The sequence below is a fragment of the Corvus cornix genome, unplaced genomic scaffold (genome assembly GCF_000738735.6).
Source record: "Corvus cornix cornix isolate S_Up_H32 unplaced genomic scaffold, ASM73873v5 scaffold8, whole genome shotgun sequence".
Lineage (NCBI taxonomy): Eukaryota > Metazoa > Chordata > Aves > Passeriformes > Corvidae > Corvus > Corvus cornix.
The window spans coordinates 139320-154291 of NW_024108693.1; the positions used below are offsets into that span (position 1 = coordinate 139320).

At 69.3% G+C, this 14972-nt stretch overlaps 3 protein-coding genes across 3 annotated transcripts; 1 reads left to right on the forward strand and 2 right to left on the reverse strand.

Moving 5' to 3' along the window:
• Positions 1 to 102: 102 nt before the first annotated feature.
• On the forward strand, positions 103 to 5194 carry RBM14 (RNA binding motif protein 14; the record flags this gene model as incomplete). The annotated part of the gene is given in 9 exon segments (XM_039572676.1): positions 103 to 511; positions 2673 to 3109; positions 3111 to 3194; positions 3196 to 3312; positions 3314 to 3781; positions 3783 to 3989; positions 3991 to 4098; positions 4100 to 4307; positions 4674 to 5194. Coding segments are annotated over 9 exon segments (2088 nt in total), but the record flags the coding sequence as incomplete, so codon positions are not given.
• A 1360-nt stretch (positions 5195 to 6554) lies between these two features.
• LOC120412290 (RNA-binding protein 4B-like) lies at positions 6555 to 9977 on the reverse strand. The gene is given in 4 exon segments (XM_039572678.1): positions 6555 to 6642; positions 7106 to 7807; positions 8847 to 8952; positions 8954 to 9977. Coding segments are annotated over 3 exon segments (1107 nt in total). The 5' UTR covers positions 9260 to 9977; the 3' UTR covers positions 6555 to 6642; positions 7106 to 7112.
• Positions 9978 to 11586: 1609 nt separating this feature from the next.
• Positions 11587 to 14956, reverse strand: LOC120412299 (spectrin beta chain, non-erythrocytic 2-like; the record flags this gene model as incomplete). Its single annotated transcript, XM_039572686.1, is given in 10 exon segments — positions 11587 to 11951; positions 12072 to 12114; positions 12615 to 12788; positions 13296 to 13443; positions 13542 to 13617; positions 13836 to 13844; positions 13846 to 13992; positions 14229 to 14425; positions 14552 to 14636; positions 14783 to 14956. Coding segments are annotated over 10 exon segments (1176 nt in total), but the record flags the coding sequence as incomplete, so codon positions are not given.
• Positions 14957 to 14972: the final 16 nt, after the last annotated feature.

The window sequence follows — 14972 nt, forward strand, 5'->3', positions numbered from 1 at the left end:
GCACGGCGCGCAGGCGCGCTGAGGCGGGGCGGTGCGCACGGCACGCAGGCGCGCTGCGCACGGCACCGCCCCCGCCGCCCTCAGGAGCCGCCGCCATTTTGAAGTCGCCGCCGCCGCCGCTCCCGTCGTCCCCGCTCCGCTCCCCCCCACCGATCCCCGGCGCGATGCGTCCCCGGCATTAAACTCTTCGTGGGCAACGTCCCCGAGGAGGCGTCGGCGGAGGAATTGAGCGAGCTGTTCGCCGGAGTCGCGGGGCCGGTGCTGGGCGTCGCCCTCATGAAACAGTTCGCCTTCGTGCACTTGCGGGACGAGGCGGCGGCGCGCGCGCCATCTCGCAGCTCAACGGGCAACCAACTGCACGGCCGCCGCATCGTGGTGGAGCCGTCCCGGCCGCGCCCCACCAACACCTGCAAGATCTTCGTGGGGAATGTGTCGGCCGCGTGCACGAGCGGGGAGCTGCGCTCGCTCTTCCAGCAGTACGGTCCCGTGGTGGAGTGCGACGTGGTGAAAGGTACCGGACCCGCGCCGGGGCCGCGCGGCCCCCGCCGAGCTCGGCCCGCGCCGCCGGGTGATCCGTGGCACCCGAGTTCCGTCCGACTGCGCGTCGCTCCCGCCCGGACCCCGGCGCGGCCCGGGCTGGTGGAACGGGGGGCGAGGGGGGGGTTCTGCCGCCTCCCCCCTGCCCCGAGCGGGGCCGTGCGAGCCCGAGTGAGCTCCCGTAACCCCCCTGCTGCCAGCCACGTCCTCCTCCATCGCCTCTGCCTGCCCTGGCCGGGGCGGTGCGGGCCTGTGTGGGCGGTCCAGACCCCTTAACCCCCCCTCTGGCAACCACATGTCTTCGATCGCTTCCCCCAGGCTCAGGTGGGGCTGTGCGAGCCTCTGTGGGTGGCCCTGACCCCCTAACTCCCCCGATAACCCTCCTCTAGCCAAGCTCGTGCTCTGCCACTGCTTCCCCAAACCCCAGGTGGGGCCATGTGAGCCCGTGGGGGCTCTCCAGCCCCCTCAGTCTCCACATTATCCCTTCTCCAGCCAATCTTGTCCTCCATCGCCTCTACCCACACTCCTGAACGCCCCCATAACCCCCTTCCTGGCAGCTTTGTTCTCTGCTGTCATCTCCCCCAGCCCCAGGTGGGGCTGTGGGAGTTCCTCTGGGCTCCCCAGACCCTTCCCCACTCCTTGAACTCACTGGGAACCCCCTTCCAGGCAGCCACATCCTCCATCAGCACCCCCAGCTCCAGGTGGGGTGACCCCCCTGCCCGCTGCTGCCACCTCTATGACCAAATTACCCCCAGGCCACGGCCTGGTCTCCACAGACGTGCTTGGACACTGAGCTGGGACGTGCACAGAACACACCATGAAACCCTCAGGGGGTTCAATGGCTTCGCATTGGGGACCCCAGCACAGCCTGATGGGGTCACCCACCTCCCCCTGACCCTGCTGTCACCTCATCCCCACTCACCCGACCCTGGAGTCCCGGTGATGTCCCCGCGGTGCCTGTGTCCCCCTGCCCACAGGAGGGGGACGTTGTTCCTCTGCTCTCCTGTCCCAGGTCGCAGCCACCAGCACAGCCCAGGGCAGAGCCTGCCCCGCGTCCCCTCGGGCTCGGGGGTGCCACGGCCACCGCAGGGGGTGGCAGCAGGGCTGGGGGGACACGGAGGGGACATCCCCTCTTTGGGCTGCCAGAACGGGACATGTGGATGTGGGACAGGAGCCAGGAGGGCAGGATGGCAGAGGGGGGGACACAGGAGAGGGCGGCACAGCGCTGATGCTCAGAGGTCTGGGATGGGTTTGCTTGGCCAGTGATGCTCCCAGCACAGCACACACCCTCGGGGGGGTTGTCGCTGGTTCCGGTGGTCTCGGTCTGTGACTGCAGGGGAAACACCACGGGGTCGTTGCCCTCCTGCCCTGTGCCGGCCCCGGACCCGTCGTGCCACGGGGATAACCCCCTGACCACCATGGGGGCATCCAGCCCCCAAACCCGCTGGGCCAAGTGCTCAGGCGGCCACCAGAGCTGCCACCAGGTCCTGCTTCCCTGCTCCTCGCTGTCCTCAGACGCCTCTGCGCTGCCGAGCCGCGGTTGTGCCGCGTGGCGCCGGCTCCTCGCCACGGCCCAGCGCTCACGGGGGGTGCTCAGGCCCTTTCCTCCCCTCCTTCCCCCTTCTCCCTCCTCTTCCCCTCTGTTCTTCTTAACTCCCTGTTCCCTTCTCTGTCCTTGTCTTTCTCTCTCCCCCCCTTCTCTCCCCTCTTTCTCTCCCTGCTCTGTCCCTGTCCCGCTCTCTGTGCTGGCGCCGGTTCTCTCAGCTTTGCTCCGCTCACTGCCAGGATGTCCCAGCTGAGCCCACGGTGCTGGCACTGCCAGCCCAGCCCGGGCCCTTGATCCCCATGTGCCAGGGAGGGGTCGGGAGGGGCTCACAGGAGGCAGAAACTGGGGGACACGGAGGGAGCCAGGCGGGCTGGGGGAGGCCGCGAGCTGGGGACGCAACCAAACGAGCGTGGGGCAGAGCTGACAGTCGTGGTCGTGTCTTCGCCGGCGAGCGGGGCCGGCAGCGCCGTCCTGGGGCCGGCAGTGCCCGTCCTGCGCCCGTCCCGCTGCCGCCGCATGGCTCGTTAGCGCCGGCTCCTGTAACGAGTTGTGTTTTCTCCCCTCACTGCTCTCTCTGCTGCTTTGTCAGACTATGCCTTTGTGCACATGGAGAACGAAGCCGATGCTAAAGTTGCCATCGAAAACCTAAATGGGAAGGAGGTGAAGGGGCGCCGGGTGAACGTGGAGCTCTCCACCAACGTGCAGAAGAAGGGCACGGGCCAGGCCCCGCCGCCCGCCCTCGGCGTCGACAAGACCAAGCGCATCGGCCTCGAGTACCGCGAGAAGTTCCAGCCCAAGATCGAGGGCTTCGACCAGCAGCGCCGGGCGGCCGACGCCGCCATCCCCCCGGCCACAGGCGCTGGCTACGCCGCCATCCCCTCCCTGTACGATTACCAGCAGCGCTTCGGCGCCAAGTATGACACCTTTGAGGCGCAGCCCCGGCCTGCCTCCCCCTCCTACTTCAGCAGGGACCGCAGCCCGCTGCGGCGCTCGCCCACCCGCGCCGGCTACGCGGCGGTGACGCTCCCCCATGACGGCACAGCCGGCCGCCTACCGCGCCCAGCCCTCAGCCTCGCTGGGGGCCGCGTACCGCGCCCAGCCCTTGGCCTCCCCTGGGCGTGGCGTACCGCGCGCAGCCCACCACGGGCCAGGCCGCCGCCTACCGCGCGCAGCCCTCGGCCTCGCTGGGCAGCTCCTACCGCTCCCAGCCCTCAGTCGGCTCCCTGGGCGCCACGGGCGGCTCAGCCCGCCGCCGCCAACTCCCTCGGCTCCTATGGCGCGCAGCCCCCCGCCGCTGCCGCCTCGTACGGCGCGCAGCCCGCCGCTGCCAACTCCCTCAGCTCCTACGGCGTCCAGTCCGCCGCCCTGGCCTCCTCCTACGGCGCCCAGCCCTCCTCGGGCTATTCGGCCGGCTACAGCGCCCAGCCCGCCATCGCCGCGTACGGTGCCCAGCCCGCCGCCGGCTCCGCCGGCTCCTACAGCACCCAGGCCGTGGCCGTGCACGTGGCGTCCTACGGTGCCCAGCTGGCCACAGGCTCCTACGGTGCCCAGCCCGTGGATGGCCACGCTGGCTCCTACGGCGCCCAGCCCGGCGCCGCACTGTCCGCCGGCTACAGTGCCCAGGCCGTGGCGGTGCACGCCAGCTCCTACAGTGCCCAGGCCGTGGCTGGTCACGCCGCCGCTGCCTACCAGCCCGTGGGCCGGCCACTCAGCCTCCTATGGCGCCCAGCCTGCGCTGTCCGCCTCCTACGGCGCCCAGCCCACCGTGGGCCACTCGGCCTCGTACGGCGCCCAGCCTGCGTCGGGCCTGCCCGCGTCCTACGGCAGCCAGCCCGCGGCCGCTGCGCTCCCCGCCGGCTACGGCGCGCAGACGGGCTCCTCGCTGGCCGCGTCCTACGGCAGCCACGGCCGCCGTCGCTGCCGCCTCCTACAAGGCGCAGGCCTCCGCCCCGCTGACGGCCACGTACCGGGCCCAGGCCTCCGGCGCCATGGCGGCCTCCTACCCGCCGCAGCAGCCCGTCCTCCTCCGCGCTGGCGGCCGCGTACCGAGCCCAGCCGGGCAGCGCCTACGACGGGCCGAGCCAGCTGGGGCAGCCGGCGGGCTCCTACCTGGGCCTGGCGCAGGCCGCCGCCGCCGCACCGCCCTACGAGCGCACCCGCCTCTCCCCGCCTCGCAGCACCGCCTACGACGACCCGTACAAAAATCGTCCTCTCTGGCTAAAAGGTACGGTGCCGGGCGGGGCACCGATCCCCACCCCTGCCTCCCGCTGCTCGCCAGTTCGCCGGGCTCCGGCGCACTGCTCGCGGCTTGACCGGTGCCGCGCAGCACCGGCGTGGCTGGCTATCGCCCGGCGCGGTGGGCGCCATGGCTCCGCTCACGCCGCACAGATCCCGGGGAGGGGACAGGGCTTGGGTGTGGGTGGGGGAGGTGGTGGCACGCGGCGGGGCCTCCGCGGTGTCCGGTGTCCGATCCTGTCCTGCACCGGCTTTGCCCATCTCGGTGCGTCCCCGGGCAGGACGCGGTGCTGCCGCCGGTGGCGGATCCAGGTGCCGTCCCCCCAGGCTGACCCCCGTCTCTTCTCTCGCCCAGGTACGGCTCCGAGCGCCGTCTGTCCGAGCTGGCCGATTACCGGCGCTTAGCGGACTCGCCGCTGGCGTACCGCCGCTCGCCCACCAAGTCCCCGCTGGACTACCGCCGCTTGCCAGACGCGCACACCGAGTACACCCGCTACTCGGGCGGCTACGGCGACTACCTGCCCGCCGCCCGCGTCCACTCGGGCTACCAGCGCCGTCTCTGAGCTGGCCACGGCCTCGCTTGCCGCCCCACCGGGGCACGGACGGTTCTTTTTCAGCTGATTTTTTTCTGGTTTTGCTGTTTGAGATTTTTAGAAGGTTCCGCGGTTACGGTTGGCAGTGGCCGCGCGGCTCAGCCCCCGCTGGCGCTTGGTGCCGGTTCATGACCCGCCAGCAGTTGCGGCCGTGTGGCTCAGACTCTTTTATACCACAAGTTGTCCCATTTTTTGGGCAGATTCCCCGTTTCCAGTGTCAGGCCCAGCACGGTGCCAGGGTTTTTTTATGACTGTAAATAAACGCTGGGGTCTGCTCCGGTTCCCAACGCCTCCCGCCTGGTTCTTTCCCAGTCCCGGGGGCCCAGTCCCGCCCCTGGGGACGCTTCCCAGTGCCACCATCACCAACCAGCCCGGGTGGATGCTGCTCCCACTGCTGGAGCTGCTTTTCCACCACGGAAGAGGCGGATTTGGAGGATGAGCAGCGTTCGGAGCCAGCTGCAGGGAGTGCCGGGCTCAGCCCTGCCACGACACCACCACACACGATCACCGGCACCGACCTGACCGGGGCCTTGTTTTGGGTGAGAAAAGCTGGTTTTGAGGGGCGATGCTGAGTGTGAGCGAGAGCTAGGGCGGTGTGTGCCATGCCAGGGGTCGTGGGTGCCATTGTCACCACCGTGACCGTTTCCACAGGCGCTTCCTGTCCCCTCATCTCTTCCCAGGGACGGGTCACAGCCCAGTCCTGGCTGTGCCATGGGAGGGAGGGCCAAGGCTCATTAAGCACCGCAGTAATTAACCAGACAGGAGGGTCTGACGCTTCTCCCCTCCTTTCCAGGGTGGCCACACGCCCCTGGGCCTGGCCCCAAGCTCCCGGCTGTGGCTGTAGTGATGGCAGCGTCCGCGGGTGACCATGGCACCGATCGGTGCTGGTGAGACAGAACTGGCAAAGGCACGTCCTGGGTATAATGGCCTTAATTAACGAGCACCAAGAGGCAGGAAGGCACTGCAGGCCGTTTGGGAACAAACAAGGCAGTCTGGGGCCTAATTAGCCCTGGGCAGGTTAAATGAGAGGAGAGAAGAGCTGGGGGTTAAAGCCCCTGTGTTACCCCTGGGTACCCCCGTTTGCAGCAGCCCCTCCCCGGGAGCTCCAGTCGGCGCGGGCAGAGCCAGGCAGGGCACGGGCAGCACCGGGGAGTCCGGAAGGTTCCGCGCCACATTCTGAGGGGACCCAAGTGCAGAGAAAGAACCGGGGGCGGAGCCAGCGCCGTTTGTTAAAAATTTTGAGTTTATTTTACCGGAAAGTGGGGTTGGGGGACTCTAAATCACTGGGGGGGTTCCACCCCCGCCGGCGCGGCGCGGCGGCCTCCGGTCAGCTACGGCGTTGGGCTAAAAACCTACCACTGGATTATCCACCCTCTTAAAAAAATAAAGGAAAAAAAGGCAAAACGACGACTCGGGAAGAGCTCCGGGGGAGCGAGGGGGCGGCGAAGCAAAGCAAAGCTGGCGCTGGGGGACGGCTGCGGCTGCGCGCTCACACCTGAGCCCGGGGCGGGGACCCAAAACTACCTGGAAAAGCAAAATCCTGCCCAGGGGGCGGGGGAAGCTGGGGGAGGGGCTGAGCTAATCCTGCCCGGGCTGGGGACGAGCCGCGCGTCCGTAAGGAACGGGCCCGGGAGCGGCACGCGGTGGCGGTGGCACCCGGCGCGGCCCGAGACGCGCGGTGCCGAGTCGGCGTGCGACGGGGACCCCGACGTCCAGCCGCACAAATCTTACCTGTAAGAGAAAAGAGGAGTTGGCGCAGGTGCCCCCGGGGCCGATCCGGAACCGTGCCGAGCCCCGGCGCCCCGGGGAGCTGCGGCTTCCTGGCAGCAACAGAGTCCTGACGTGGAGCAGCGGCGGGGCTCCGGCCCACCGGGACCCTCGGCCCGCCGGGACCTGGGCGCAGCCCGTGCAGGCAGGAGCTGCCCCGGGGCCGGGGGCTCTGCGGGAACCCCCCACCCCGCGGGGACCGTGCCGGGACAGTGCCCGGCCCAGCGGGAACCTGAGTTACAGCCGTGAGAGTGACGCCAGCACTGCCGCGCTCACCACGGCACCTCCTCGCCACGGCCGGGCTTTAACGCCCGCGGGGCCTGTCTGCGTTACCGTGACCCGTCACCCGCCTCGAGCTCGACCGGCACAACCGGGACCACCGGCAGCGGGGCCCCCCCGCGGCGCCAAGAGCCGCCAACGCGCTCACCTCCGGCTCAAAAGGCGGAGTATCGCGCCCGGTCCGCGTACGGGTCCCGCCCGAAGCGCTGCATGTCGTAGAGGGACGCCCGGGCCACCGAGGAGACGGGCGACAGCTGCCCACGCTCGTACGTGTACGCCTCTCCGACGGTGCTGGCCGCGGCGGCCGTGCGGCGCAGGGGGCTCCTGTCCCGGGTGTAATACGTGGAGGACGCGGCGGCGGCCGCGGCGGTGGCGGCGGCGGCGGCGACGGCGGCCGCCGCGCCCGGGGTGGGCAGCAGCGCTCGGTCGTACGCGTCTAAGGTGGTGGGGATGCGGCCGGCCATGGCCGTGGTGGCGGCCATGGCCGAGGACTGGACCTGGGAGTACTGGGCGTACTGGGAGTACTGGGCCATGGTCTGCTCCGCGTAGGCGTCGTACGCCGAGGCCGTGGCGTAGGAGCGGACGCGGTAGCGCTTGTAGTAGTCGGCCATCCCGCCGTAGGCCTCATCGTAATACACGGTCTCCCCATAGCCCGCGGTGTAGGGAGTGCGCACGGCTCCGTACTGCTCGTTATAGGCCTCGGCAAAGTCCGCCACTTGCCCCGGGCGATCGACCGGGCACTCCTTAGACCAGTGCCCCTCCTTCCCGCAGCGGTAGCAGCCGCTCTTGTCTCCCATCCCGGGCGCCGTCCGCAGCCGGCTGGTGGACAGCTGCACGCGCATCCGCTTGCCTTGGGGAGAGACGCGAGAGGCAGGGTCAGTGCGGCCGTGCCGGGGCACCGGCGGGATGGGACGGGACCGGCCGCTGCCCCCCAGCCCTCCGCAGCCACCGGCGCGGGAGGAGCCGCCGCGGGACCGAGCGTGAGCCGCCAGATGGACACTGGACAGCGGCCGACCGGGGCGGTGCTGCCACGGCCGTGCGCGGCCACGCCGGCCAGTCCGGCAAAGCCCCGGCAGCCTGGGCTCAGACCCAGCACTGCTGGCCCCGTGTGACGGCAAAGCTTCGCGCCGGAAAACGCCGGAGCGGCGGCAAGAGGGATGCGACACCCGGGAAGCGCCCCAGAGCGAACAGGGCCTGGCCTGAGCGCGGCACGAGGCAAAGCCAAGCGCGGACGCGGCCGGGACAGCTCTGGGTGCAGCTGTGCCGGCCCAGCTGGGTCGGTGTTTTTGGGGAAGGCCCGGAACGGGGGCGGCAGGACGTGTGGAGCCCCGGCAGCACCGGGAACGCCCGGCCCGGCCCCGCCGCCACGCGGGTGAAGCGCGGACGCCGCCCTGAGCACCCGGCCGGGAGACGCGCTCGCCATCACCGCCGCCAGCGCCGCGGCTCGAGTCCGGCCGCTCGGCCCCGTCGAGCGCCCGAGCGACGCCGGCGCGGGGTCGGGCGCCTCCGTCACCCTCTTACCAGGCTGGGCAAGGCTACAAGGGCGGGCGGCAGCCTGGCGTCACCCGCTGCTCCGGCCCGGCACAGGACGTCGCCGTCGGGGTCCTCCTGCGGGGCGGCCGTGCTGGTTAATCAGAGATGGGTCAGTCCCGTCCTCCCCGGCCCAGAGCCCCCGAGCCCTCGCCCTCGCTCCGGCCGCACCGCGCGGGCGGCCCTGGGAGCTGCGGCGGGGCGGGCACCAACCGACACCAACCCCAGAGCCCCGAGGGCGCTTCACGGCCCCGCAGAGCTGGCCGTGGTCACATCCGGGACTGACCCCGGAGCCGGGGCCGGCGGGAGCGTCTGCCGGGAACCCCAGAGCCCTCCCGCCGCCCAGCCCCACGCCTCACCTTGGAACTCGGTGTTGTCCAGCCCCCGGATGGCCTCCACGGCGTCCTCGGCCCGCTCCATGTGCACGAAGGCGTAGTCCTTGACGATGTCGCACTCGATGACGGGGGCCGTACTCCTCGAACTTGGCGCGCAGCTCCAGGTTGGTGCAGGCGGGGCTGATGTTGCCCACGTGCAGCTTGGTGGAGGCCTTGCTCTTGTTCTTGCTGGCCTCCACGTTGATGCAGACGCCGTGCAGCTTGTGGTGGTGCAGGTTGCGGATGGCGTCCTCGGCCGCCGTCTTGTCCTCGATGTGCACGAAGCCGTAGTTCTTGATGATGTCACACTCCAGCACCTTCCCGTACTGCTCGAACAGCGAGCGGATCTCCTGCTCCGTCGCCTCCCGCGGCAGGTTCCCGATGAACAGCTTCACCATCGCGACCCGCCTGCGCCGGACAGCGCCGCGGTGAGCCCCAAACGGCCCCGAAAGCCCCCGAGAAACAGCCCGGACCTCTATGGGTGTGCCCAGGGCTGTGCCCACAAACACCCTAAATCTTCCTCAAACACCTCCAAAGCTCTGTGTTACATGGGGCCGTGCCCCCCAAAACCCCAAATAAGCACCCCCAATCTCAGCGTTTGTCCCCAGGGCTGTGCTCCCTAATCCTCCCTGGATAAACACTCCAAGCCTCCGTGTGTGTGCGTGGGGCTGTGCCTCCAAACGCCCCAAATCCCCCTCAAATAAACACCCCAAAACTCTGCCCCTTCTCCTCCGGGTCTGTGTCCACAAACACCCTAAATCCTCCTCAAACACCCCAAACCTGTGCGTTTGTGTGCCCAGGGCTGTGCCCCCAAATCTCTGTGTCCATCACTGAGGCTGCAGCCCCAAACACCCCAAATCTCCTCAAATTAACACCCCAAAACTCTTCCCCTGCTCATTCGGGACACAGCCCCAAATACCCCAAATCCTCCCAGAAACCCTGAACCTCACTGCGGCTCCCAGGGCTGAGGCACCCTCACAGGGCACAGCCCCAAACACCCAAAATCCCCCCAGAAACCCTGAACCTCACTGCGGCTCCCAGGGCTGAGGCACCCTCACAGGGCACAGCCCCAAACACCCCAAATCCACCCCCAAATTTTGCTTCTGCTCCTTCAGGGCAGAGCACCAAACACCCCGACCCTCCCACCAAACACCCCCGCCGTGCCCCCTCCCACACTGTGCCCGCAAACACCCCCAAAAAGCACCTCAAACCTCTGACAGCGCCAAAAACCTCCTCAAACCTCTGACAGCCCCAAAAACCACCTCAAACCTCTGACACCCCTTTTCCTGCAGGGCAGAGCCCCCAAAACTCCGCGCCCCCCAGCAGGGCAGAGCCACGCCCCGAACCCCAAAACCCCGCAGGGCTGAGATCCCCCCAAACCTCTCCGTCCCCCACCCGGCCCTGAGACCCCCCCTCATGCCTGAGACCCCTCAGATCTGAGACCCCCCCCACCAAACCCCTCCGCTCCGCAGGCCCGAGACCTCCCCCAAACCCTCCCGGATCGCATCGCCCGAGGCCTCCCGGCGCCTCGGCGGGGCCGTGGCCGGGCCTGACCCGTGTGTCCCCCCGGTCCCGGTCCCGGTCCCGGCCCCCGGTCCCGAGCCCCCCCGCCCCCACCTGCCCCGTCCGCCGCGCGCTGCTCACAAAATGGCGGCGGCGTCTCCCGGCCCCGCCCCGCCTCCCGCGCGCTCATTGGCCGCTGGCGCTGTCCGTCAAACGCAGTAGTGTGACGTCATCTATTCGCCAGATGAGCCCGCCCACGGGGCGGCTGCAGCCAATCACGGGCGGGGAGGGCGGGGCGAGAGGAGGGGCGGTCCATGAGGCTGCGGGGGGGGGGGCGGCCCATTGATGGCGGGGGGGGGGGGCGGCCCATTGATGGCGGGGAGGGGGCGTCGAGCGCTGGAGGCCGTACTGGGAGCACTGGGAGCGTTGGGGTTCGCACTGGGGCCGTACTTGTAGCGCCGGGGCCTGTACTGGGGTCACTGGGGGTATTGGGAACACTGGGAGCGCTGGGGGTACTGCGAGCATTGGGGTCCATACTGGGAGCACTGGGTGCCCTGCGCCGTCCATTGCCGAACCCCTTCCCGGCCTGAAACCGGCCCATCCCTGTCCCATTCCATCCCATTCCTATCCCATCCCCATCCCATCCCATCCACATCCCATCCCTATCCCCATCCCATCCCATCCCATCCCATCCCATTCCATTCCATCCCATTCCATCCCATTCCTATCCCATCCCCATCCCATCCCATCCCATCCCATCCCATCCCATCCCATTCCATCCCATTCCTATCCCATCCCATCCCATCCCGTCCCATCCCCATCCCATTCCTATCCCATTCCATCCCATCCCCATCCCATCCCATCCCATTCCCATTTCCATCCCCATCCCATTCCTATCCCATTCCATCCCATCCCCATCCCATCCCATCCCATTCCCATTTCCATCCCCATCCCATTTCCATCCCATCCCAGCCCATCCCATCCCATCCCATCCCATCCCATCCTATTTCCATCCCATCCCACTCCATTCTCCTCTCAATCCCACCCCAATCCCACCCTCATGTGAATCCCATCCTCATCCCATCGCCGCCTCCATCCCAAGTCCATTTGCATCCCCAAACCCATCCCTATTCAAACCCCACCCCCTCCCAGTCCCTCCCAGTCCCTCCCAGTCCCTCCCAGTCCCCCCCTGCCCACTCCCCAGCACACTCAGACCCCCCAGTCTCTGTCTCCAATCACTTTATTGGGGTGGGGGCTGCATGGGGACATCACCGGGACGATGGGGGGGTGTTGGGGGGGGGGGACACTCGTCCCCCCCAGCGGGGCCCCCCCGTGTCCCTCCGTCGGCTGCGGGACCCCCCCAGCTCTACTTGTTCTTCTTGAAGAAGCTGAAGCGTTTCTCCCTCTCCTTCGGCTCGCGGGGCCGGGGGGCCCCCTCGGCGGGGGGGGGCACCGGGGGGAGGCTCAGAGCCCGCGACATCCCCTTGGGGGGACCCCCAGGGACCCCCGAGCCCTCCCGGGGCACCCCCGGCCCAGCGCGGCCCCAGCGGCGGCTTCGATCCCCCGGAGCCACAGGGCCATGTCGGCCTGGGGGGACACGGGGACATTGGGGCCACCGGGGGGCCACCGGGGGGGCACCGGGGGGCACCGGGGGTCAGGGGACATCCAGGGGATGTCCCGGGGACGGGCACGGGGGGGGGGTCTCACCTCGTCCTTAGCCTGGAACAGGAATTCCTTCCCATCGCTCAGCCTGGGGGGGGGGCCGGGATCAGCCACAGGACCCCTCTGTGTCCCCCCCGTGTCCCCCCCGTGTCCCCCCCGTGCCCCCCATACCCCTGCATCTCCCCCCCATTTTTCCCTCACATCCCTCCCGTCATTCCTCCTTTTTTTTCTCCCTTTTCGCCCCATTTTTCCCCCATTTCCCCTCCCATTTTCCCTCATCTCCTCCCACTTTTCCCCCCGTTTTCCACACATTTCCCCCCTCATTTTCCCCCCATTTTCCCCCCGTTTTCCCCCCATTTCCTCCCCCATTATTCCCCCATTTCCTCCATTATCTTCCCATGCATTTTCCCCCCATTTTCCCCTCATTTTCCCCCCGTTTTTCCCCCATTACCTCCCCCATTATTCCCCCATTTCCTCCATTATCTTCCCATGCATTTTCCCCCCATTATTCCCCCATTTCCCCCATTTTTTCCCCCCATTTTCCCCCATTTTCCCCCATTTTTGCCCATTTTCCCCATTTTCCCGTACCCCAGCCTGAACACGTGTTTCCGTTTGCGGTAGGCCGTGGCCGGGTGGCAGCGGGCGCCGCGCAGGGGGGTGGGGGGCTCCCCGTGGTACGGGACCCCCGCGCCCGCCCCCCGCGCGTCCTTGAACACGCTCAGGGCCCCCCCCCGCAGCACACAGTACAGGCTCTGCCAGGACCTGGGGGGTCACGGGGGGGTCACGGGGGTCTCTGAGCCCATCACCCCCCCAGGACACAGCCCAGGCTCTGCCAGGACCTGGGGGGTCACGGGGGGGTCACAGAGGGGTCACGGGGGGTCTCTGAGCCCATCACCCCCCCCAGGACACAGCCCAGGCTCTGCCAGGACCTGGGGGGGCGCTTGGGACTTTAAGGGAGGGGTGTGGCACATAAAGGGCGTGGCCAAAGCAGGGCGTGGTCATGTGGGCGTGGCCAAGAGACCCACATAAGGCTGTGCTGTGTGGGTGTGTCTGAAGGGGCGTGGCCACGAATGGGGCGTGTCCCCGGGGTGTCCCCAAGGCCGGGGGGGTGTCCCCAGGGTGTCCCCAGGGTGTCCCCCAGGGTGTCCCCGGAGGTGTCCCCAGGGTGTCCCCGGAGGTGTCCCCAGGGTGTCCCCAGGGTGTCCCGGGGTGTCCCAGGGTGTCCCGGGGGTGTCCCCAGGGTGTCCCCGGGGGTGTCCCCGTCCTGACCTGTTGGTCGCCCTCTTGCCGGGCGCCTCCAGCTCCTGCTTGCGGCACAGCCCCCCCTCGAGGGTCTCGGGCGGGGGCGGGGGGCGGGGGGGCAGCGTGGCCGCCACCCCCCCGGGCTGGGCCCCCCCTCCTGCGCCCCGTTGGGCACCTGGGGGAGGAAAAGGGGGACAGGGGTGAGGGGAGGGGGGTCCCCCAGAGGGGTCTGGGGGCGTCCCCCCCACATTTTGGGGGGGTCTTGGGGGTTACCTGGCCCGCGGCGCTGTCGGGGCGGATCCCGTTGAGGGCCGGGGCCTCTGCTGGGCGGCTCTGGGGGGTGGGGGCCCTGGGAAGGGGGGGCACACACGGGGTGACCCCCTGTCAGCCCCAGAACCCCCTCCCCATATCCCACACCTCCCCTCCCCGGCCCCCTTTCCCCCCCAACCTTCCCCCAGCCCCCCCCAACTGGGGGTCTCTTCCAACTGCCCCAAACCTCAATGTTCCCCCCAAAATCCCCTCCCCAGACCCTGAATGTTCCCCCCCCGGCCCACCCCCCCCCCTCACCTCTGCACCTCCCCGCCCCCTCCCCCGTCCTGGCTCTCGGGGGGCACCACCGGGGGGGTCCCTCCGACTTCATCCTGGGCCGGGGGGGGCTCGGGGGCTGCAGCTTCCTCGCCGCCTCCTCCTCCTCCTGGCGCCGCCGCCGCTCCTTCTCCTCCAGCTGGGGGGGCACAGTGGGGTCAGGGACACCCCGGTGACGGGGGGGGGTCACGGGGACCCCATGGGGACCCCACCCAGAGCACAGAGGTGACCCAGGGACCCCCAGCCCCCTCCCACCCTGTGTCCCCTGGGATGTCGCAGTGACCCCGGCCCCCAGTGCCCCCCCTTCCCCTTGTCCCCCCCACGTCCCCTGCGCCCCCTCCCCATTTCCCCCCCACGTCCCCCCGATGTCCTCACCGTGGTGAGGCGACTCAGGGCAGCGAATCTCTCGTCCCAGGCGGCCGCGGCCTTTTGGAAGCTCTGGTGGCGTTTGAGGAGGGTCTCGGCCTCGGCCAGGCTGGAGCCCAGCTCGGGGGCGCGGGCCAGGGGCTCCCTGCTGGCCAGCCAGGCCTCGGCCGTGGCCGCGTCGCGCCCGAATACCAGCACCTCCAGCACTGGGGACACGGGGGTGGTCACCAGGGGGGCACCGGGGGGCAGAGACCCCCCCTGTGCCACCCCCGAGCCACCCCCGGGCACCGAGAGGGGACACTGGGGACACACGGGGCGTCCCCAGCTCTCACCGGTCTGCAGCCACTCCAGCTTGTCCTGCCAGCGCTCCCCGATGTCCCTGCGGCGCTCCTGGAGCTCCTGGAGCTCCTGGGACAGCTGGGGGGACACGGGATGGACACGGGATGGACACGGCACCACGGAGACGAGGATTTGGACGGGGGGATGTGGGGCTGGGGACATGGGGACAGTGACAAGGGTGGAGACACAGTGACACGGGACACAGGGTGCTAGGCACGTCCCACCTTGTCGGCGTCGTGGTGGCCACGCTGCAGCAGCGCCGTGGCCGCGGCCACGCAGGCCCCGAAGGAGCCCTCGCGCGCCTCCAGCTCCGCCCGCAGCCCCTGGTGCTGCTGGATCAGCAGCTCGGCCGCGGTGACATCCCTGCGGGGCACAGGGACACCAGCCGTGACCACGGGACACCCCGGCTCCACC